The sequence below is a fragment of the Tiliqua scincoides genome, chromosome 2 (assembly GCF_035046505.1).
Source record: "Tiliqua scincoides isolate rTilSci1 chromosome 2, rTilSci1.hap2, whole genome shotgun sequence".
Lineage (NCBI taxonomy): Eukaryota > Metazoa > Chordata > Lepidosauria > Squamata > Scincidae > Tiliqua > Tiliqua scincoides.
The window spans coordinates 206,964,994-206,989,835 of record NC_089822.1 but is presented as its reverse complement, the minus strand read 5'-3'; the positions used below and the strand labels follow the sequence as shown (position 1 = coordinate 206,989,835).

General features: G+C 44.5%; 2 protein-coding genes across 7 annotated transcripts in view; one reads left to right on the top strand and one right to left on the bottom strand.

Moving 5' to 3' along the window:
- LOC136641997 (semaphorin-3D-like) overlaps nucleotides 1-5,170 on the top strand; it is a 56,099-nt gene extending 50,929 nt beyond the window's left edge. The window contains exons 17-18 of the mRNA XM_066618156.1: nucleotides 2,746-2,879; nucleotides 3,080-5,170. Of these exons, the coding sequence (XP_066474253.1) occupies nucleotides 2,746-2,879; nucleotides 3,080-3,496 (551 nt within the window). The 3' untranslated portion in view covers nucleotides 3,497-5,170. The remainder of the gene's footprint in view (nucleotides 1-2,745; nucleotides 2,880-3,079) is intronic.
- The window catches only part of RAD54L2 (RAD54 like 2), a 122,351-nt gene that overhangs the window by 15,652 nt on the left and 81,857 nt on the right, over nucleotides 1-24,842 (bottom strand). For 3 of the 6 annotated variants that reach the window (XM_066618150.1, XM_066618151.1, XM_066618155.1), the window contains 10 exons: nucleotides 23,692-23,810; nucleotides 21,972-22,090; nucleotides 21,538-21,637; nucleotides 20,521-20,726; nucleotides 20,121-20,296; nucleotides 19,010-19,206; nucleotides 17,441-17,637; nucleotides 16,660-16,749; nucleotides 16,239-16,331; nucleotides 12,191-13,671 (listed from right to left, as the gene is read on the bottom strand). In XM_066618150.1, coding sequence (XP_066474247.1) covers nucleotides 12,680-13,671; nucleotides 16,239-16,331; nucleotides 16,660-16,749; nucleotides 17,441-17,637; nucleotides 19,010-19,206; nucleotides 20,121-20,296; nucleotides 20,521-20,726; nucleotides 21,538-21,637; nucleotides 21,972-22,090; nucleotides 23,692-23,810 — 2,289 coding nt within the window. In that variant the 3' untranslated portion in view covers nucleotides 12,191-12,679. Of the gene's footprint in view, nucleotides 1-6,780; nucleotides 10,391-12,190; nucleotides 13,672-16,238; nucleotides 16,332-16,659; nucleotides 16,750-17,440; nucleotides 17,638-19,009; nucleotides 19,207-20,120; nucleotides 20,297-20,520; nucleotides 20,727-21,537; nucleotides 21,638-21,971; nucleotides 22,091-23,691; nucleotides 23,811-24,842 lie in introns of those variants that run through there. The other 3 variants (XM_066618152.1, XM_066618154.1, XM_066618153.1) reach the window with 3 other exon arrangements.

The window sequence follows — 24,842 nt, the reverse complement described above, 5'->3', positions numbered from 1 at the left end:
TTCAGTTTTATGCACCCTTACCTGGGAGCCTGCCCCAGTGAATACAATTGGACTTGCTTCTTGTTGCTGAGTAAACCCGTAGAGGACTGTGCTGTTAGTCACTACAGCACACAGCTCTCCTATAAGCACATGCAGCTGCTCATCTACATCTACGGAAAGATGTTTCACATGCCACTATGATTTATCAGTTACAGTGAGAAATTAGATAAATTATTTATACTGAAGGCTAATTCATGCTCAGAGTTCACATAGACCTCAGTTTGACAGGCTGGGTTAAGAAGCTACAATCTCCACAGTTGCTAATTAAAATGCATGTGGATGCTTTATTTAAAGCCCAAACCACACATGCAGAAATCTTCACAGTAGTGGGCATTTTCTACAGAATAAGTGCACGAGGGTGCAAAATTCATACAGATTTGCTTATCCCGTGAGTTTCATGTCATGGAATACTAGGTATCTCTTTACCACTCATTGCCCTCCTGATTAGTGAATTTGGATTCTTCCATGTGGGTTTTTGAAAATGTGTGTGAAAGCTCGAATAGGTTCAAGGTTTTCTATATCTATGAGTTTGGTAGTTGAGACAGCATCTTAGACTGGCTGCCAGCAGAGTCCACAGCTCCTCCACTCACTAGCTTGCCTCTAAAGCGCAGCCATCTTGTCTCCTCCTACTTGTGGTGAGTAAGAGAGAAAGACATTAATGTGCTGAAGACCTGAGAAACTTCAGAAAGGCAGCATAGTGGACATTTGAGGGGCCACACATTCTCCCCTTCTGTTTTGCCTGTCTGTTAATAGGTGTTTCACTTGTGTAAATAGCTGTAGCTAGTGTAGAGAGCATTAACCACATTGCTGAAGACTCTTTTCGGATCCCAACAACACATTGCTAATCAGAACAGTTTTTTGAAAATAAAGCCTTATTTGCTCCCAACAACACTTACTCTCTGTTTAAATCACTACCTGCTCCTGCCCCTAAGTACTGAAGTAGCCAAAGCACATGTTCCTGATTCTTTCAGCAGCCTCCTCTCTCTCTCTCATGGTCTGGAGGAGACAGCAGATGGCTTTGTCCCTCTCTGCCATGGACAGTTCCTGCTCCAGCAGAACCACTCCTTGGCAGAGAAAGATGTTGTGCAGGATGCAGCACATTGACTCTCATCACTGACATCTGCAGTAGTTGAGGATGCAGTTGAAGTCCTCACACTCCAGGAGGAAGGATGAGGATAGGATAGATCTGACAGTATCCTGCAGTTGGAATCAGATGCCAGACTGAAAATGGTCATATCCACTCTTTCTGGGGGGGGGGGGGTGATTGGCCCTCACACGGATATAGACTCCTGTGTACCCTAACCATGTCCACAAGTTCCATGAAGGTGGATCAAGCCATACAGTAGAATCCCTGCCACTGGTCATTGTCTCAGCCCTCAATCACATCAGTCTCTCATCATATGATGCTGTGGGACAGAACCCCAACAGTTCTGGGGTTTATGCTCATGAAGTCCACTTACATGAGTGTATTACTGCCCCCCCCCCACCTCATCAATGGTTTTCATTGCCCACACTTTCTTCAATAGCTTGGCAAGGAGGTCATTAAGGCACTGCTCTGTGGTTTGACTGTGGGACTGGCAGCAGAAGAGGGTGGCTGTCACAGCCATGGTCTGCAGATTTGCATGAAAAGAGAGTTGAAGCTTACCTGTGCATTTCCTGAACAAACCTGAGGACCTATGATTCATTTCAAAGACAGTTAATGCAAAGCACATTTCCCTGTGCTTTGGGGCAAAGCAGAACTGTAGTTCACTCTCAAGCGAAAGCCAGAGCTTTACATCTCGTCCTCACTCAAGTGACTCCTGCAGACTTGTTTGTGTAGCACTAATCCATGGTTTAGTATCATGTCTAAATCAGGCCATTATGGCATAACCTTCAGTGAGCCAAAAGTAGGGATTCATGTGCTGAAGGAGGGGTCCGGCCCATGATAATCCCTTATTCCACACTAAGTTTGTCTTTAAAGTGCCACAAATTTCACTGTCTTACAGCACAATCCTATCTCGTGCTGGAACAGGCAAGCCAGGAAGCTTGTGCCGTATCCAGCGCGAGATAGGGCACTTTTCTCCTTACCTCCAGGTAAGCCACTGCAGCCCCTGTGGGTCTCCTAGGATTTGCGCTACCTCAAGAGGAGGCACAAGTCCTAGGAGAGCAGAGTGGCTTGAAGCCGCTCCCGCTGTTCGGGAACGGTGGTTGGGATCCGGCATAACAGCTGGATCTCAGCTCTGCCTCTTGCTCCCTGCACATGCCAGAGACCACCCTCCCCCACTCCGGGACGTCTCCCTCCTGCCTCTTCCCTGCCCACCCCAAAGCTTTGCGTTGGCCGAGCTCAGCTGATGCAAGGCTTGCCCCACAAGCTGCCACAGAGGCTGAATGCAGCATCCATGTACTGGCATAGCTTGCTCCCAAGGAGGTGAAAACGTACTTTATGGCACATTTGAGACCCTCCTAGGCTGGCGCACCCCAGCCTAACTCATAGTTAGGATTGCGCCCTTAGTTGCAATAGAATATTACAGTCATCCTACTGGAATTTAGGCTTTGGAGAAAGTTGTACTCCACAACTGCAGTGGCTGGCCAGGGCTGAGATGAGCTAGATCACGCAAATGTTTCTATAGGGCCTTTTTAGGGGCTCGTGCTCCAAAAGCTTTTGTAGGGTGAAGGTTGCAATACCCTTTCCTCTAACCACTCAGCTTGGCTCTTTCTTCCATACAGGAATTCCAGAGACTGAAGGAAAGGTCATATTTGGGGTACAGAACAACTCAACATTTCTGGAGTGCCTTCCACATTCCCCCCAGACCACCATTCATTGGTTTGTGCAGCACAGCACTACGGCAGCCCTGGAGCAGGTATTGGGAAAACAAAGTGCTGAGAGTGGTGGGGGACTTCCTTGGACTCTGGGAACCATGGGAAATATAGCTCCCCCCAAGCAGGAAAGGGGAACACAGCATATAGAGTACGTTGGGAGAGAAGCACACATCTGAAGAAAAGGGTGGTTTGGCCTTGCAAGTCCTGCTGGCTCCTAACCTAGATATTGTGTTCCTCGCAGATTAGGAGCATTGGCCGCTTCTCAGTCCTAGAGCAAGGGCTGCTGATTCATCAGTTGACACAAGAGGATGCTGGGATCTACCAGTGCCAAGGAATGGAGTACACATTTTCCCACATTATCACTTATTACAGCCTGCGCATCATTGGACACCAGGCCATGGAGGTCTTAACCTCCAGGCTTAGCAGGAGCCCAGAGGAATCAGGAAAGCACCACAGCCCCATTCCCATGTCAGAGCTGCAGCTGCATTATCAAGGCTACTTGTGGGCCTTAGGAGCACCTGGCACCAACCTGGATGAGTTCTGCAATACTCTCCAGCAGAGGAAAAGACAGAGGCAAAAGACCTGGAACCAGAAGTGGCAGCAGCATCCCCTGGATCACAAAAAAGGCAGAGTGCGTAGGCAGCCTGGGCCCCTGTAGTGGAGCAATGATACAAAACACATATGACAAGCCCCTCTGGACTCAGTAGGCACACTTGGAGCCGCTTACTGTTATTCAGCCTTATCCAGGCAAGCCTGTTTGTTTGGGGCTTCCAGGTTCTTCCTCCTACAAAGACCAAGAGAAGCTAGAATGGCCTTCCTCAAGGTGCAACTCTCTGTTTTGGCACCTTCCTACTGTTGGGCACCCAAGACAGCTTGTGGGGAGCCAGATATAGCTGCCTGATGAAATCTGTGGGACCCTATTCCCATCCTAGGACCAGGCAGACTAATTAGCTTAGTCTGCCTGATGGTGACAGTGCGCCACTGCACACTGGACAAGAGAAAGCTCTTGTGACACTAAGAAATACTCCTTTTGTACAATTCATTTCACTTTGATTTCCTAATAAAGGGTGACAAATAGGTATGAAAATACTTATTTCTGAAAGGCCTTTCATAGGTCTGCCATTTGCAATATGAAATTCATTAGTCCAAATACTGGTGTCTGTGTTTATTGGAAAACAATAATTGTAATATGCTGGCCCCTGCCGGCCAGGCCAACATAAGGCAGGATGACTTTTGGTTGGCAACCTTCAGTCTCGAAAGACTATGGTATAAACCTACAGGTGGTCTCCCATCCAAGTACTAACCAGGCCAGACCCTGCTTAGCTTCCGAGATCAGACAAAATTGGGCATGTGCAGGGTACATGCAATGCTTTTAGCTATACTCCTTAAAACATAAGTGTGTGAAGCAGCCTTCACTTTGTGGTGAAAGTCACCACTTCTCCATGCCAGGTTAGAGCAATTCAACAATGATCTCTTACTACGACCTTCACTTCAGCCTCCTACCACTACTCTTGGTCATGCACCAGCAGCTGCTTCCTTTTACCCAATTATCTATTAGGAAGGACATAGCTCAGTGATAGAAAATGCTTTGTATATAAGATGGACTTGTTCAGGACCAAGTGACACATTATGTTAAGCATGTCATTGGGCCATCTATGCTTGATCTTTGTTTCCTAAAGAGCAATTGTGTTTGGGTATGCAAGATCTGTAGTGGGGCCCACAGCAGGACAGATACCTTGACTGGGGGACAAAGGGTTAAATGCCCACTTCCAGATACACTGTGGTTCCAATTCTGATCCCATCACTACACAATTGCTGCTTAACAAGGACAGACCAAGCATGCAAGGAATGATGGTACACTTAATATAATGTGTGGTTTGGCTCTTTAGCACCAGCCAGTTTAAAAATGCATCGCAGGTTAAAATAGTGTGTATATCCTCAGTCTATGCCACTGGAGAGGGCAGCCAGATAGTTCTCCTTGACCCAGTGTAATCTGTTTGTCTGAATTTGAAACAGACAATTCCATATATCATGTGCATTTGTGGTTGGAGCTAACACGATTGCCAGACTGAAGGAAAAGATAAGATTCAGTGCAGGGGCATAATTTCCACATGGAAGTAGGTTATGCACAAGCTCCCTTTCTTATCTGCTGTAGTGCTTTAGTCAAACATTTTCAATAAGGAGACACCAATGTGAAAGTTGAAAGGCCAAATATCAAACCGCAAACAAGAATTTCACAGCAGTAACTTCACTGAATTTAAATCTACCTCAGTATTTAGTATTACAGTGTGAACTGATTTTTAACTTGTGTTGGGAATAAAATTTGACTGAAGGTGCCGCTGGAACCTCACTGGCATGTTGCATTTGTACACTTTCATATTCACCTGTCATTCGGAAATATCCAGTGAAGCCCTCTTCACTATTGGCCAGAAGAAACTGAACTCAAATGCTTAAAATGCAATAAAAAGTTCCAAGAAGGTTCTTTCAGGAACTGATGTCAAAATTCAAAGGCTTCTTGCCTGAACTGCTGATGCTGAGATGTTGCTGAGTAATTTGACGTGTAAAAGTCTTCAATATGACATAGTTTGATCACCTTCTGCCTTATTCAGGACTATCACACAGCCAGAGTACCATGGCAACATCACCAAAACCAATCACATTTTGAATTCCCTCAGCTGAACATGAACTTTGTGGTTAGCAATGTCAACTAAGCTCTTAAATCATTTGCAGAAAACAGGGCTAAAACAGCTCTTGAAGAGTTCTTCGAGGCCTATATTATCCACATAGGACTGTGCATGTACAGCTCCAACATAGTTCTTTTGACCAGACATAAGGTGCTCTTAACCCTTCCCCTAAAGGTTTTTTGCTGGATATATAAGAAACAAGGAATGGGCAAGCACCTTTCTGCCATGAAGGAACAGATATGACAAACAGAAGGTGCTGTTTCTGATACGATGCAGCTTAACCAGAACTAGAACTGGGGCTAGTTGAGGTGCTCTTCCGAAGGTGCATCTAGTTTGTTCCAACCAATTAGTTGTCTGTTACTGTACCAAAAATCAGTCACCTCCTCCTCAGGTCACTGAGGGTGATGCAGAGAGAGAAAAAGGTTCACAGTTAAATCTCTCCTATATGACTTTACAACACTCTAAACCAGTGATTCCCAAACTGTGGGTCCATGACCCACCACTGGGGTCCTACAACCCAATTTTTGGTGGTTTGCAAAATTGACAAGGCAGTTTATGCAATGTGCATCAAAGGTTAAACAACCTGCTATTATAGACAGAGGCTTGAGCGACTGGTAATTTTTTTTTTTTAGTGGATGCTAAAGTGTTTGGGAGCCCCTGCTCTAAATCAATGGTTCCCAAATCAAAAGTTCCCAAACTTACCAGAGTTATGGTGCCCCTGTACCCACAGTTTGGGAACCACTCTTCTAAATGGTGATATTGAGTTGAAAACCTAATTGGGTGTCGTGCCCTTTTAGCTGCAGAGCAATGCAACTCAAAGCCAAGCTCCATGCAGCACAGAACAAATGTTCCCTTACCCCAAGGAGACTCCTGCCTGCTCAGACTGAATGCTGGATGGGGTGCGGGCTGTGTGGCCCTGCTGTGCCAGCACTGAATAAGATTGGGCTGTAAAACTATGTACTTTTAAGCAATGGTTAACTTCAGTCTTCGTCCAAGTCATGCTTTGGATACAGAAGCCACAATAGACCCACCAGCTCATGTCAGTCATGAATAAGTGTCACTGAAACCAACGGAACAAGTTAGTTGCAATTAACAAGGTCTATTGCTTGGACTACTTTTAGGTCAATCAGAGCCATCATGGGTTTGTCTGTGCAAGGAACCTGTGAGTTTGAAAACAAAAGTCAAATTCATTCCAGATCAAAATTGTTAAAGTCTCTGAAACCTCTGAATTTTTTAAAAAGGAGAGAGTTGATAGGCATTATACCAACTTACAATTTATTTATTTTTTTAAAAAAATGACATGAAACACAAGTAAAAATAAATACATCATATAGACAACAAAATTGTTCAATGTCTCTGTTCTGGGAGATTGGGCAAGCGCATCCCATTAGACAGAGAGATGAGGGAAGCACATGACCCATGCGCGCAACCAGCCAACTGACTGACCCTGCTACAGAAATGCCTTTTCCAATCACAAAAGACAGGCCACAAACTAAAGGCGGAACAAAAAACAAACTGAGAAAACCATTCAATTCATTCAGCTCCCCTGTATCAATGGATTAAAAATGGAGGGACAGAGAACACAAGCTGGGAAACTAACAATATGGGACCCAAGAAGCAATGCAGCTGTGAGCAGCTGTTAGTGGTCTTGTTTCAAATACAGAGCACAAGAAAAAAATCACCCCTTTCTCTGCCTACTCTCTACCCTGCTCTCCAATTCTTTGCTGATCCTGCCTGAACTGGCAACATTCTCCCAATTTTCCAGAGAACCTGCTTTCTGGTTTGAGCTACAAGGACTAACAATTTTCAGAAAGACTGAAGGTCCATTCACTTGTAAACCAACAGGCTTGGATTACCATGATTTTGGTATTAAAGAAAAAAATTTAAAAGATGAGAATTTGTGATTCTATTGATCTATATTCTCTCTGCTGTTGAGTGCATCCACAGATCAAGCTCTTCTTCAATGTAATGATTATATACATTGTGACTAGACAGATCCACTAGATTTCAGTGCAAACGCATATAGAATTTTACCGATTTGCCATGAGATCTTCCATGAGTAACTGCACTACTGTAATTTGATTCTATAACAACTCATTTAGCGCAGTACAAGTCAGAAACTAGCAACATGGCCATCAATATGGGGTGTGGAGCAGGGCAAAAAAAGGGATACCTCACTGCATTTAATTGAACAGCAGACCGGTTTTGCCTACCTAAATTGTATCCCATATGGGAGTTCATTTACTTATCTCATAGAACTCAATGGGAGCCACTGAGTATTAAAGATTGCCCTCATCTGACAAAGCTCACCCTGCTTCCATCTCTTGGACACATGAGAGTGCAACAGAGACAGAAGTCAGAAATTAAAATGCATGCCTATGCAAATGTATAGCTCTTAAGCATGGCTGGGGAAAAGTTACCCAGTCCTGCACCCATCAAAATGAATGACACGTATTTGATCATAAGATTGCCTTTGTCCAAATGAAATCTTGGTCAGTTCAAAACCACATGCTGCCCAATACTATTTTCAAGGTCTGAGAAATGTCACAGTTTAAGGTCACCTCTCTCCCCACAGCATTTATTTGGGGGAGGGTCAGTTTCATTTTGTACCAGTCAGAATGCTATCTTGTCGCTCTAAAGCCGCAATAGGAATGTTACATAATATGGGAAACATCTTGCAATTGAAGAGATGGTCTGAAAAAGCCTAGAGACAACACAAATCTCCAAGTCCTGGGGGATACAAGAAAGGGAACCCTCCCTAAGCATCCTAAGGCCTTAGCCAAGTGAATCTGCTATCTTGGCACCATGTTAACATCATTAAAAAGTTGAACACCACAAGTTACCTTCCTTGGTTCTTTTGCAGTTGGACATTTACTCATGCGTGTCAGAGGGAGAGGCCCAGGAGGGCCTACCAGGGTAAGCCTGATGGAATGCAACTAAAAGCCAGCAGGAGAAACATATACAGGTTGAGCATCCTTAATCCAGAATTCCAAAATACGGAACTTTTCTAAGTGCCAACGTGGCTGTTTTTTTGGTTTTTTTTACTTTTTTACCTAAAGAAATAATAAAAAAAAAACCTGTGTTTCATACACAAACCTTGTTTAATGCAAAAATCTTTCTAAAAAACGGTATAAAATTACCTTCAGGCTATGTGTATAAGGGTATATGAAACATAAATGAATTTTGTGTTTAGAATTGGGCCCCATCCCCAAGTATTCTGAAATAGGAAAAGATCCAAAAACACTTCTGGTCCCAAACACTTTGGATAAGGGATGCCCAAACTGCAGTACTAGAGACAAGGAAAATGCAGACACCTAGTAGCTTTGGGTGGATGCAGAGATCTCCCTGCAACACAAAACCACTTAACTCTGCTTCTGAATGGCCACTACATTCCTGTGGATTTTAGTTGCATTTAAGAGACTTACTGACCTTCTAATACGCAAGTATTAGAAGACTCAAATCTGGTGTTGAGCACTCTCTGCCCTTCCCAAAATTGGCACAAAGCCATCCCTTTATTGTTAGAAGCCACAGCCTCTTAAGGGATGTTGCATGCCTGGGAGAGTGGAAGTATTTTGAGAAGGAAGGTGCTGTCCGCCATCTAAGATAACAAGAGTGGAGAGCAGAAGAATGTCATCTTCATTCTCAATGGGCAATGGTATCCTCTCTTGGCAAGTGTTGGGGAAGGACCATTTCAATTTCTTGGAGACAAATGAGTTTAAACTCCTATGGGTTGGAAACAGCCCAGCTCAGGCACTTGCTGAAGTAGAGGCATCTGTCCCAACAAATGTACTTCCTTCCAAAGTCTACCGAAAAGTAGGTTGGTCTAACTGAAAGTACTAGAGAAAGAGAGACAGACAGACACACAGACAGGGAGGGAGGGAGTTGAAGTGAAGTTTGTCAGTTGGTACAAATATGTTCTCAAGCATTCTACTACCACGAGGTCAGTTGAGAAAGAGAGAGAGAGAGAGAGAGAGAGATGTGCACAATAGACTTAACATTTTCATAGCTTTCTTTAACCAAGTACAAAAGCCAAGATTTTTTCCCCCCAAAATAAGGTATTTTTAAAACCTAAATATTCCATGTGATGCAACACTGCCATCCAGTGGCTAGAGTTGTACATTACAGGTGTACACTGTTTTCTACAGCTAATAGTTACCTTATCTTCCATTCCTATTTAAAAGGTGGTTACAGAGTCAGAGTTACTTAATCCCAGATGTATCTATTTCCCTAATGTGAACATCTCACCTATTAGAGTGAGGATGTCTTAAGAGACTGCCTAGTCCTCTGAGCCCTCCTGAGTCCTTGTACATTCTTCAAGGGAACAAGACCATCAGAAAGAAGCACAATTTGAAGTTATACACATAGTATCCAGAACACATAAAGCCTGTCTTGTGACTTCATTATTCCACTGAAGTCCAGACAGGGCTAGCAGGATATCTCAGGTTGTTATCAGCTACGCGGCCAAAAACAACACGCAGCGAAGTCTGCCTGAAACCTAAAAAAAGCAAAATTCTACTCCAAAAATGGCTTCAGCTTCAGCAGGTCTGAATTCTTGCTGCTCAAGCAAGAAACCACCTTGCCTACATCCAGTCCCCGAGTCCACTTTGGGGGTTGCAAAAGACATCTGAGTGAGTTTGCAGTACAATCAGTGTCATCGTATTTTGCGTGAGGTGGACATATACAAATCACAAAAGGGCATGACTCACAGACGTACCATGGCCAAGTCTTTGGAGAAAGGCGAATGGACACCATCAGTTAATTTGCTTTGTTATTTTTGTGGGGGTTTGTGTTTGTGTTTTTTTATTCCCATGGTGCATCCAAAGACAAGTTGTCCAGAAGTTTGCTCAGAACCCCTCGGTTTTCAACTCCTAGGATATGTTAAAGAAGAAAGCACTATTTTAATGTTTTTATTTTAAAATAAAGTAATTTGCATAGCTAACCGTAAATCTAAGGCTTCTATGAATGGTGAAGTTAGGCCTGACGGACAGCGTCCAATAAACAGAGACGGTCAGAAAGCCCCAACATTACATGCTTTCAAAATGTTCCATACCGGCGCATGCGCACATATACCGAGACTGCTTGCTTTCAGAACCATCTCAGAGGCATAATATATAAAATACCTAAGAATTACCTCTTCACCAGAGAAGTTTGGTGGGCCTTCAACTGTATGGACAAAGAGCCCAACTACCATGGTCAAAACAAGGGGAGGCCAAATCTCTGGAGGAGCTAACATATGCAGTGGCTTCCACGTGGGGTGTGTCAAGTCAAACCACATTTAGCAGAACCATACACTTCTTTGCGGAAATGGTGTAACAAAGGTAATGTGAGAACACCTGGGCCACCATCCTGCAAAGGCTTGCTTATTGCAGGGCTGTGGCAATTGTTCTCAGCGGCTCCTTGTCCAGGACGTTCCCCTGACATGTAATGCTCCTCCCTTTTCCTTGGAATGGAATACTTGGAAGCTTGAAAGAATGGAAATGGATTACCCAGGACTATCTTCTTAAGATAGAAAGTAGTACCACCCCACCATCCCCCAGCAGAGAGCATGAAGTCTTCTATGGCATGGATTCCCCATGCACAATTCTGGAGACAACATAAAATTAAGTATGCTTGGCCCAGAGCCAAGCAAGAGTTGCTAAGATGACATCCTTCCTAAGGGCATAACTGCCCTACTCATGAACTGCTGACATGCTGGGGACCTGCCAGACTAACCACTCTTACACAGATGGGAAGAGCCAGTTTAATGTCAACTTTATTGTTGCTTAGTACCTGGCCAACTGCAAGGGAAATAATGGGAAACGAAACACCGCTCCAACTAACACAGAAAATAATCACCTGCAGCTTCACTATGTGTTCCCCTGAAGAGGTATGAACAGTGCAGAGATTTTTGGTTGCTGTATCAGCTGACCAAATATGGGGAACTGACTTTAAGGGGGGGGGGGGAGCTCTCACTTGGTCCTGCACCCTGCCCTGCTTGGGTCAAGCAGTTCACTTTTCTTCTCATACAGACCACCATGTGAACCATGACTGCTTTTGCAGAGGCCATTTCTTTCAGCAAGAAAATAGCAGAAAAGGAAAAAGAACCCTCAAATAAATAATTTGTTTTTGTGAAATAAATTAAGAAAGTCATTATGTGGAGGGAGAAGGTCATTCCAATCACAGTGTCAGTTACACAGGCAGAGACAAGGCTCTCAAGCGCATCCCTTTTCTAAGAGTTCAACTCACTGCAGTCAACAGGAACCTGACAGCTAAACTTTGTTCTACCAAACCTGAGGACACCTCCCACCAAGCAGTGGGTGGGTTGGCAGAAGGAATCACTACAAAAAAGCTGGGGAGAACATTGCAAGACTCCTTGCAATTCCTTCCCCAAGCACTACCCTACAAAAAGACTGACCTAACCCAACTCTGCTAAAGAAGCCAGCCAGAAACCAAGCCTATTAAGGTCCCTGCCTTCAGCTGGATCTCTTGGAGAAGGAAGCAAGAGAGTTGCACTTCAGCACCACTTCTCCCCTATTCCTGTCATCACTTAATAAGGGTCTGGAAAAGGCCACCAGACTAAATGTGTCTTTTAACATTTTAGGATGAAAAACAAATTGGCTTTCACAAAGACCCTGCCCCCCCACCCTCCCACCTACACATAACATATTGCCTGCTCCTCCCAAGTCCTTCTCCCTCCCTCCATTAATAACGCTATCCATCATCATGCCTCCCTGGGCACAAACTCACCCCCGTTACCGTGGGGTAATGTACTTTCACAGATAAGGCAGTTTGTGTGTGAGAATTATTCCACAGACAGAATGATCAACCCAGTGTCTCCAGGCCTTACAAAGGGAACTGAAACGTAATGGCAGGTATCCCTTTTGGACAACACAGACAGACAGCATGGAAGGGAAAGTCAAGGAGGCACTCCTGTGGTTTGCAGCGATACTTCCCCTCCACAACCCTCTTATTTTCCCACTCTTGGGGGGGGCGAGGTTGTCCATCCAATTAAAGTTCCCCATACAAAGCAGATATTTGACAGATAAAAAAATGCCACCTCCTTCCCAACCTCTTCCACCTCTGCAGTGTCCTGGATGTAATATCCTGACCCCAGAAAGGTCCAGTGAGGAATTTTTTTGCCTCCTGGCTGAGCTGAGATCTAACAAAGACTAGGCCCATTACTTCCCTGTGATTTCTATTACATCATCATCTTTGTCCTCATCATCGTTGGAGCTGCAGCCCACCTCAGAGACCTCATGGGTGTCATATGGAGGCACCTGGGACCGGAGGAAGCCCCCCGCTGGATATCCCGAGTGAGGGGACATGAAGCCGGGGTAGGCAGATGCCATGCTCCTGGGAAGGCTGCTGGGCAAGACAGGGGCTGGAAAAGGAGCAAACATCCTGGGCTCAGGCAGGAGTGACTGCGTGAAGGGTAGAGAGTAGTTGGATAGCACCCCCGTCATGGAGGGGTTTAACATGAAAGAGGGAACGCTGGCGGTGGCCGAGGTAGCAGCAGAGGAACTGGCGGTGCCGGCTGTCAGCAGAGGGTCAGTAGTCACAGGGAACACCAGATGAGGGTCTGGCAGCAAGCTGGGCAGCTGGTAATAGGAGGAGCCAGTGCCCATGAACAAGGAGTTGCTTGCTTGGGGAGCAAATGGATGGGTGAGGTTGTGGTTTAAAGGGATAGAGGGCATGGTGAACCCACCAGAGACAGGGTACCCACTTTCATACGGTTGGACCGTTGTAGGCAGTGAGCGCTTCTTTTGCTGCCGGTGGGGTTGCTCCTCCATGCCAGATGGCGACGTTGACTTGCGCTTGTTTCCTCGTAAGTCCAGCACTGAGTGGCTGTCAACGTGCTGGCTGGTAGTGGACAGAGCCGATGAAGATGATGAAGCCAAACAATGGGTCCCTGTGCGCTGCTCAGTTCCACGAGCTGCTAAGGGGGCTGGGTTGTCCTTCCGGGTGGTGTGTCCAGGTGCAGCGTTGGTGCTGGGAGAGTTGTGCCTGGATTCGCGGGCAGCAGCAGCCTCTGCGTACTGTTGCAGCTCACTGATGATCTCAGGGCTGTCAGGGGAGATGGGGCGAGTGAGCTCCTCTGTGTTGGGAAGCTTGGGTGAGGAGGCATTGTGCCTGCCATTGCTTGTGGATTCAAGAGATGGACCCTGGGATCCTGTGGACAATGGAGGTATTGTAATATAAAAATTATATTTTTATAAAGTGACCTGGATGAGGGATAAAGAGGACATTTGACAAAACTGCAGAAGACACAAATTTGGGAGGAACAGCTAACACCCTGGAAGACAGAAGCAGGATTCAAAACAACCTTGATAGGCAAAATCATTGGGTGCACACCAACAAGAAGACATTCCATAGAGACAAATGTAAAGACCAGCACGTAGGTACATAAAAAGAAAAAAGAAAAAAAAAAGAGGAACAAGTACAGGTTGGGGGAAACCCTGTCTTGGCAGCAGCACATGTGAAAACAATTTAAGTGTTCTACTGAATTGCAAGCTGAACACGAGCCTTCAGTGTGATGCAGCTGCCAAAAAGCAAACGTGATGCCAAGTTGCAACAACAGAGGCACAGAAGCCAGATCACATGGCATTCTACTCTTTTCTGCAATGGTCAGACCTCATTTGAAGTATTGCATTCAGCTCTGGGCACCACATTTTCATAGAATCATAGATTTGGAAGGGATCCACAAGGTCATCTAGTCCAACCCTCTGCCTGTAGCAGGAAATCCTCCTAGAGCATCTCCAGCAGGTGCCTGTCTAGCCTCTGCTTGAAGATCTCCAGTGAGGGAGAATCCACCACCTCCCTTGGCCATGTTCCACTGTCAAACAGTCCTTACCATCACAAATTTCTTCCCGATGTCCAGATGGAATCTCCTCTCTTGCAGTTTGGATCTAGTTCTACACTTAGAGGCAATTAGGACAAATTTGTCCTATCTTCCATATGACAGCACTTCAGCTATTGGAGCACTATCAACCCCCCCCCCCCCAGCCTCCAGGCTAAAGGACATTGAAAAGAGGAATGGATTTCAGATGAGGACAATGGCAGTGAAGGGCCTGGAAACCCAGTTCAATGAGGAACTGTGAAAAAGAGCTTGTTATGTTTAACCTGGAGAAGAGATGGTGCAGGGAAAATATTTGTCTTCTAGTTCCTGAAGGGCTGTCACACAGAAGAAAGGGAGGACTTATTCTCTGTGGCTCCTGAGGACAGAACTAGAACCAGTGAGTTGAAACTACAAGATTTAGGCTAAACATAAGAAAGAATTTCTTAACTGAAAAAGCTGGCTGGCCTTGGAACAGTCTGCCTCATGCAGTTGTGGGCAATCCCTCATTGGAGCTTTTCAAAAAGAGGCTGGATGGCCACCTGCCAGAAACGCTGTAATAGTTGCCAGCACTAAGCAGGAGGTTGGGCAAGATGACAAAGGTCTCTTCCATCTCCAACATCTATAACAACCTAATTAAGGTATACTATGATCTGGTAGCCGAGTCAGACTTTCACTTCACCATTCTGCCTGCGCTGCACTGCACATGCCAAAGGTAGGTCTTGCCTAGGATGTGTAGCAAGAGCACCAAACTGCTTGGTACGGCAGAGGGAAAATCTGAAGATCTGTTACCGTAAGTTTAAACTAGTCAGAGGGATCCTCCTCCCCAAGGGTGAAATTGTTAAGAGGGAGCACAAGAAGATTCCTGCCAGGTCAGGAAAGAGACCAGTGCTGCCCCATGAGGACAGGGTTAATTCCTAAGATGCCCTATCTCTCGTATTCCAGGAGAGGGTTAAAAGCTGAGTCATCTTGATTGTAAGCAACCTTGCAAGACAAGGAGGTTTGAGTCAGAAACTGGTTTGCTTTGCCTCCCATCTCAAGTACACAATTTGACGGTTAGTGATGTTTTTTTCTCTTTTCTTTCAATAGATCTTTTCATTGAACAAACCACTTGCCTAATTCTTTTAACCTGAGTGACCAGTAAGACCCTCCCTAAGAACATAAGAACATAAGAACAGCGCCACTGAATCAGGCCATAGGCCCATCTAGTCCAGCTTCCTGTATCTCACAGCGGCCCACCAAATGCCCCAAGGAGCACACCAGATAACAAGAGACCTCATCCTGATGCCCTCCCTTGCATCTCGCATTCTGACATAACCCATTTCTAAAATCAGGAGGTTGCGCATACACATCATGGCTTGAACCCCGTAATGGATTTTTCCTCCAGAAACTAAAGGATGGATTTTTCCTAATGGATTTTTCCTACAGAAACTTTCCTCCCTGCTTCCTTAAGAGTTCTGCAGACAGTGCTACCCAAGGGTGGCGAGTGTGAGAGAGGAAAGTCAGTTGAAAAGGGATGCTGGATCTTCAATATATTCCCTCTAGCAGATGATCAGCACTGGAGGTAGGCTAACAAGCAACCCTGATGCTGAAAGAAAGGCATGAAGAGTTACCTAATCTCATGTTCCAGGTGACAGAAATCTGTGTATTGTTAATTTGGGACACTATGTGTTGTAAAAGTGACCAAGGAGCACATGGAGAAGAGCAGGGTCATGGATGTGTGACTGGGTTCTTCCCAGCATCACCCTTTGGATCATCACAGCAGATAAGGGAGGAAAAAAGACAGTTAAATTGCTTAGAACAATGCAAGGTCTAGGAAAGGATTTAAAATGCATTCTCCCCCAAAGTATAACCCTACAGAAAAAACTCAGCAAGAGACACTCTTCAGAATATAAGGCTCTCACCTGAGGCAACCATGCGATGATCTTCACTGCCTTTTGGCTTGCCAGTGGTCCGGATAGCAAAAATCCGCCCATCGCTGGTCCGGATATATGCTCCTGAAGAAGAGATGGGTGAAAGATATCTCAGTTCAGCCATCTCTAGGTAACAGGAGGATGGCCATTGTGACTTCATCCACTAGGAAAAATACAAGCTACAGATAGGGTGAGGAAAATATGTGTTCAGAAGGGTAGGAGCCTCTTATACTCCAGTTTGAATCACCTTCTCTTTCTGACATTGCTAGCTGACACTTCATGTCACTGAAGGAAGAGGCAATGGACAATGGCAGAGAGAGGGGCAGTGCAAGGTATTTGTCCAAATTAGTAGCAAAGAGCCAAGGAATGGGTACGCTTTCTCTGTTCAGAAGTGAAAGGCTATGTCAATTACCTTTAGTCCCACGGATAATATGGATGGTCTCTCCAGCACTGATTCTTGCCTGAACATCAGTGGAAGTGTTTGCGCCTGGAATCACAATATCTGAAGCAGAAAGAACAGTATAAGAACATACTGGATCCCTGCTGGATCAGGCAAAAGGCCCATCTAGTCCAGCATCCTGTATCTCACAGTGTTATCTCCGTGCCAAGAAAACAGAGTGCAAATTACTGACGGGGGAAGGGAAAGGTGGATATGCACTTAGAATGCACTTATGAAACAAGATGCCTCTGAGAACATATTCTGCCTACAAATCTGCTTTCAGGATCAGAACTGAGGACAGAATCAGGCCTTTCACACAAAAATCCAATCTTGGTTTTTTCCAATCTCCCCCTTCCCCTTTGTTTCATCAACAGAATTAAGGAGGAGAGATCTGTTTGCCATTGCTACTGTCAAACAACTGGAGTCAGAAACCCTTGCTGATCTATTGCAAGCCACCAAGGAATCTACTGGTATATCCCAATCTATCTTCTGCCCACTCCCACTCCAGATGATAGGACAGCCATCACTATCAAGATAGTTTACAATATTATGTTCTCTTTGAGAAGAAGACAAGATAGTTTTTTTTCTACTTTCGTACAATGTAGTTCATTCTCTTTGAGCAGGGATTATGCCACTTCTATACTAGCATGCAGTGGAAGCTTATTCCCTGTAGCATCTGCTCTTGGCCAGCTGAAAAGAACAATGTCAGGCTACACCTTTGTGTTTCTTCCCTAAGCCACACAAAGCAAGTGACCTGTTGTGGTGACAATCTTCTGCATAAGAATGCCAGCTCGCTGCAAGTAGTTGATGGGGAAGTTGATAGCAGGATTGGAAACAGAAGTTGATCCCATACTGCCCAAGGGCACATGGCGAGGCATCATAGGAACAGGAGTGGACTGAACAGGACGCACACTTGCTATTGGCCTGTCCTCACCTTTGAGGCTTGGTCGCCTATGAAAAGGATGGAAAGGGGAAAAAAAGAATTAGCACTCGGTAGAACCCCACAGAACTGGAAGGGACACAAAAAACACCTCAAACAGCCTCTTTCCCCAAAGCAGGACCATCTACTCCAGTGCCCACCCCATTCTCTACGGCAGTGATTTTCAACCTTTTTCATCTCATGACGCACTGACAAGGAAATAAAATTGTCAAGGCACACCATCAGGTTTTTGCCAATTGACAAGGCACACCGTGCTGCCAGTGGGGGGCTCACAACCCCATTGGCCCTACTAATAAATGATCTTCCCCCAAATTCCTGAGGTACACCTGTGGACCACCTGTGGACCACCAGTGTGCCATGACACAGTGGTTGAAAATGGCTCCTCTGTGCCATCTACAGCTAGTGTCTCAAAATGAGAGAACAGATGCAACTCAAAAAGCAAGTCAGGAGACGTTATTTACAATATAAAATTTATGCACAAAAGAAACTCAATTTCTTTAGAAAAAAGGTTGGGAGAAATCTGTATTTGTAAGAAGTATTCTAAACAACTGAGAGTAAGGCATTTTGTACATTGCTACTCTTTGCAGCTAGTGGGCAGCCAGCTGTGGGTAGCCAACTCCTGTCATGCAAGTGGCCTTTTTCTTTAAGAGAGGTTTAATACTGGTTGCTAGGCAGAAGAAGACGTGAGGCTGTTCATGTGTGGTTAATTTGTAATCTGGTGTATAAAACCTGGGTGTGAATTTACAGAGGGAAGACAGCAGGGAAGGAAACTTGGATTAGCAGTCCTTGTGCTGGAGGATGTTAGAAGGAGAATTCTGACTGTCCTGTAACATTCGTAACTCTTAGTATCCTATTAGATAAGCTAGCTAACCTTTCTTATTTTATATGCTACTGAAAATGTATGATACTAATGTTTATGGAGCAACTGGAACTCCCTTAAGAACTAACCCTTTCTTTATAAAAGTTTTTTCTATTCTGAAGATTAAGTGCAGTTCATTTTATTGACCAAGGGTATGCATTTCTAAAGAACCTGGGCGCTTATGGTGTTATAAGTGGAGCACATTATCCTCAAGGGTTAGGTGGATTAGGCTGGTGAAAGAGGGTGCAGGTTGCATCCTGCCAGGGTTTGAGAATTTCCTCTAATTTCTCCCTGACACCTTGGGTGAAAATCGTGACAACCTGTTCTCTGCATTCACACTTAACAACAGCACCCTAAATATCTGCCAAACTGTTTATCTGACTTGCCCCAGTTACAATCACAGCCACTAAGAAGCAGAAACATCATTCTTTGCTTTCCCTAATTTTAAAGAGCTGAGATTTCCCATTGGTAGATCAAGATGAATGACTCTTCTTCAGCATTGTAAGAACTAATAAGCCACCCACCAGTTTCTCTGACTGAAGGCAGGTATGCTTGTTAGGTTCTGGTCTGTAGCTGGGTAATACTGAGCATAGGATGGACGGGTGTAAGGGACGGATGCACGCTTCTCCTCCTCATAGCTCTTCTTGGCTGCTTTTTTCTCTGCCTTGGTGAGTTTATGTTCCTTTCGATCAATCAACAGTGACTCGTGCTGGAAAGGCTCCTGCAGATAGAGCACAGGGAGGTATTATTTATTTGTCTGGTATTTGTTAAATATACCACGTGACAGCAGCAAATGATACAAGGTGGGAACAACCCCTCTCTTCCTTTCCTTATAGGATAACAGTAAAAGCCATCCATGCTCACATGAAATATTCAAGAGGTGTTACGCACTATTTTAAACAACTAGGATTTAACATACACACCTCACACCCAGAGCAGCATTTGGCAGTTTATGTCAGATCCTAGAAACTTCTATGGAGATTGATGCCACCAGCATGCTTTTCATGTAAAGCTACGAAACAGAAGGTGGAGGAGGAGAACAATGTGGCCTTGACCCCTTGGGGTTATTTGACAGCAGATGCTCAAAGACCATGGAAAACAAGAAGGTCTTACAAATGTGTTTGCATTAAATGATTAAGGAACCCTGAAGGACAGGAACTACATTCTTCATGTTACTAAAGATTTTGTCAAGGCAGCACAAACACAGCTAAATCAACAATTAGAGGCTGCTGAAACACGCAGGAGCCAATGCACCAAAAATTATATACTCCTCCATACAAATGTCATAATGTTTGTAATGTGAAATGCATATTGAGAAACAGCCACTGCACTAAAGTGTGGTAACACATTAGATGATGAAAAAGCTAGCTAGATAAAGGTAGCCCTGATTCCTTCAGCGATAAATAATCTACATTTGACAATCAGATGCAATATTTCATAGTTAGGCAACAGCATCAGGAATTGCGCAAGTAGCCACAGAATCTGAGCAGATAAAATTCCGCCAATTTTAATATAAAGTAATTGTCAGTGCTCTGAGTACCGTAGACTCAGGACCTACTTTATCCCTACACATGTATTTTGTGGCTAGCTTGCAAAATTAAGGTTCTATAAGAAAGAAGAGTACTCCCTTCTAACCTTGGTGATGAGGTGAGGGTATTTGAGACAGGCCAGTTGTAAGACAGATTCCTTGATCCTGCTGGGGCTGAATGAAAGCTGGGCAGAGTTGGGTTCCTCTTCCACAAAGTGCAGCAAGTTCTCCACCTCCCGCCGGGTGAAGTTCAGCACTGGATTCAAGTCATCGACAACTCGGTCTACGGAAAGGAAAATACACATTGATCTGAGAAGAGGATAAAACTGTCATTTATCTGCAATTGATGCACTTTCAGTAACATTCACAAGGGCCTGCACTGATGCATAACAACTAAAAAGAGAGAGAGCACCAAGGGTAGGAAGCTAAAGAGGAAAACAAGAGAGAACTAAAGTAGAAGCTAAATGACAGGGCTGACTGGTGAAGGCAGAAAAGGTTTTGGTCTACCTGACATCCCTTGCTTGGAGACCTGGCGGTCATAGATTTTCTTCTCCAGGGTGAAATCAGAAACTAGTCGATAGATGTGGCAAGGTTTCTTTTGTCCATAACGATACACCCGACACACTGCCTGAGCGTCATGGCATGGATTCCAAGAAGCATCAAATACAATCACTCTGTTTGCACCAATTAGGTTCACACCTAAGCACCCAGCACTGAGCAAAAAAAATAAATAAAAATGAAAACAATTCTTCTTATCAAGGTTTAACTATGTTCTACTATACCTGTAAATCCTATATTGTTTGAGGACTGCTTTTTCTGCACAATCCCTCTCATAATTTAATCTGTTGACAATAACATTTGAAGATAACCACCACTGAAAGACCTCTAGGGATTGTGGAGGCTCCATTCCCCTAGGCCAGCAGTTTTCAAACTCTCAGGGAGAGTTTGAGCCACTAAGTTCTGGCAGGAGCGGGGGGAGGCAGTGGGGGTGGGGGGAAGGCAGTGGCACAATCCCGTCCTGGGGATGCCAGCAGCGATTGCACTCCACTTTCGCTTTAGCGGAGGCGGGGCAAGATCGCTCCGTTTTTGCTTTCAAAGCTGTGGGGAGCCCTGCAGAAGGTCGCACAAGGCTCCCCACAACCCCCTGGAGGCTGCAGGAGGCTTGGGTAAGTGGACTCAAGCCCCTGCAGCCCCCCTGAGCAGCGCAATCCTGGGGATCGCGCCACTGCCTCCTCTCTGCCTCCAGGCTGCCCCCGCCCCTTAAGGGGAAACAGGCCAGGGCCCACAGGCTGGGGCATCGCAACATCCCAGTTCGAAAAGCCCTGCCCTTGGCTGAGCCATTATCTGCTTAGCTAGTTGTCCTGCATAGCATCCCTTCACTTGAGACCCAGTGTCTGGACTACTGAATTACAATGTAGGGAGAAGGCCAAGGATTCACTCTGATAAGTATCCCTGTAACCATCACAGGCAATCCTGCTCTCTATTCCATCCTGAATTTCTGTTCTCCGCAGGTGATCAACTCACCGTGTGGACAGAAGGAAGAGCCAAACAGAAGTGTTATTGGGGTCATTGAATTGGTTAATCAATCGCTCTCTTTCTGAGGCTGACGTACTGCCATCCAGTCCTACCAAACAGAAAAGGTAGATGAATTAGTAATTTTCTTTTTAAAGCATCCATCAAATCAGAACACTTAACTATGATTTTAAAGTTTTGTTTAACAAAAAAATGCATGTGATGTTTTAGTAGGTGGAAAAAAATTAAGACTAATTGCAAACAGAATACCAATTTTTGTCCAAAACCACCAAATGCCTGAAAGAAAACAGTAAAGGAACAATGCACCAGAGAGGAACAGGAAAAGAAAAAGATTACAAAGAAAGTAGAGAAAACGAATCGATTTTAGGAACAATAGCCTAGAAACAAAACATATCCCAGACAATACAAGAACATCTTGTACTTACGGTAATAATTCACATTTCGAACCCAGTTGTGGACTCCTTGTGTATCCAGACCCAAGGGGGAAGGCACTGGTCTCTTTGCCAAGAAATCCTCCATGACAGACAATGTGGAGAGGCTCTGGCTGCAAGAGACAAGACCTCGACTCAGGAGAAGATAAAAAACCCAAAATACTTAGAATAGCGGAAAGTGAGCTAAATCCTGCTCACACCCTACAAGATAGTCTGTTACGCACTTAACTACACATGAAGTGCTATTTCACATAACTGCTATTTCACATAATTTAACATGCATGTCACCTGGAGAATGTGTGCAAGACACAGGTAGGAAACATAGCACCTTTCAAGTTACAGAGCAATTGTTTTAAAATGGAAGGTGTATTAACATTTAAAAGAATGATGAAAAGAGGAGAGGAAACCATTTTCATACCAAGAAATAATGAGTTTACACTGCAGAAATGATTTAGGCTAATTATTACTTATCCCTCATATTTTTGGTCAAAGCACTTGAAGTGGGTACAATAAAATCAACATTAAAATCTTCCTGCAGAAGAGACGAAATACCTGAAACCCAAATCTTAATTTCAATACATCAATTTATCACAGGAGGATTAAACACTCACCAGAAAAGATAAGTGTGCCCTTGAGGGAAGGTAGAAGAGAGAAGAACAGGTCAGCAAGCAAAACCCCATCAGCTCCTGAAGGGACCACCAGTGGCTGAGAGTACTCAGTTGGGGCAGTGACAGCTCTTCTCCCACCTTCCCAGGGGCAACTTAAAGACCTGTGTGCTCTGAAGTGAGACAGAAGAGGAGAAGCCCAGGCCAGGGAGCTCATGCCATCAGTTCCTAAAGAGGCCATCAACAGCAACAACACCAAGTCTGTGGTTGTATATTTTTGTCTGTTGTAGCTTTTGTTTTAGCAGTAAAATGTGAACTGGCTTTCTGCTTTGGCAGAAAGGCAGCATATAAACAAGTCAATCAAAAAAAAAAAATCTTCACCGTTTTATGAAAGGGGAAGAGACAGCAGGCCAGGTGGCCCTCCTTGAATAAAATGTTTCACAGGAACTGAGATGCTCTATTATGTGGCCACCCATCAAACGTCAGGCAACAAGGTTCACAAGTGGGTCTCTTCAGATGATCTCACAGCACAGAAAGAGGTGCTTCCTTTTCCTCATATAACCTGGGCCCAAGAGGTTTAGGGCTTTGAAAGACTCAAATCAGCACCTTGTACTGGTGCTCAAAAGCAAGCGTGCAGTCCTTTTAAAACCACAGAAGTAATATGGTCCCTTTAGTTAGCCCAAGCCAAGAGCTTGGCTACTCAATTCTGTCCCAGCTTTAGTTTCTGAGCAGCCATAAAGGGCAGCCTTGAAAATATCAGCTGGGGCAAGGGGGAGGCACCAGCAGGCAATAAGCTGTCCAGAATTATCTTCTTCCTTCAAGGTATGTTTCTATTAATATAGTGGGCCCTCGGTATCCACGAGGGATCTGTTCCTGGATCCCTCATGGACAATGAACTCTGTGGATGGCTCAGCACCTCCAGACATGGGCTTGGCACCTGTGTTGAGTCAAATCTGCAGGTGCTGAACCCGTAGATAAGGAGGGCCCGCTGTACTTTATTTGGACTTGTGGTATTTAAACCATTACACTTAAAATGCTTCTCTTCATTTAGAAGGCTGAAAGCACAGCCTGACAGGAACACAATTTAAAAAATCAATATTGCTCCTTACCTGAAGACCAATATTTTGTCTCCAAGTTTCACACTTTCCTCCACAAGATGAAACAGTAAAACCATTTTAGGTGAATTCTGCAAAACTCCTGTCTGGTAATCACACAGGATGTCTTTAGCCTGTAAAATCAGACAGGACACTGTCGTTCAACATTTGGCTAAAATAATCCCCATCTACAGATAAAAACTCAACTTCCTTCTTGTCAAGTTTTTTCCTATCAGTCAAACCTCAGGACTCTTAGTTACTACTTAACTATAGTAATAACTGGTAGGGGAAATCAGGGATTCAAGTTTCCTTGTAGGGCTTTACAGACCAACCCAAAAGTTGTTCTCAGTTGAAATTCCTACAATATCCTGGCATTGCTCCTCAATCATTTTCTATTTCCTACAAAGCATCAACAGCATGAAGCGTTGCAATCTCACTTGAAGCCACAACGTGACAGAAAATGCTTCATAATAAATGAGAAAGTGGACAAAGGTAAAAATAATGCTTCTGCAATGCAGAGCATTTCACATACAAGAGTATTCTTATATGGAGATACTGGCCCATTTCAGACATTGCACAGAACCACAGTTTAATCCTCATTCTGCATGATGTTCATGAGCCTCTTCCATGTGCATGAGTGAAAGAAGTTTTGAACTTCCAGTCCTAGTTGAGAACATTTCAGATTGCTGCGGTGTCCAAGCACAGCAATTCCTGGTTTGCTCCAACCAGATTGTGAACAAGTGATGATATCAAACTGGGAGGGGAAAGAGTACAAGTCCAGGGCTTGTAAATATTGCATGGAACCAGGATTAAACTATAGTTCTACCTGACACTGGAGATGGTCCAAACTGTAGGTGGGAACAGCAAGTACATACATTGCAACTCCTGAGTGATTGTTTCATTGCAGGTACTTAGACTAGTTTCTGGCAAGCACAGTGGCTACTTATTCCATGTATTTTCAGAAAAATAAAATTGCATGAGGTAAATACATTGCTTCTGATGCACAGATAATCTTCAGCAAGATCATACGCGATGTGAATCTGAAACTTCCTAGATCAGTGGTTCCTGAAGTCCTATTCAGACTTTGGGACTGCGGTAAGTAGTTGTGGGGGTGGGCAGGTCCCCTGACGGAGCTGTAGCGATCAAGGTGCTGCCAGGAGCAAGTC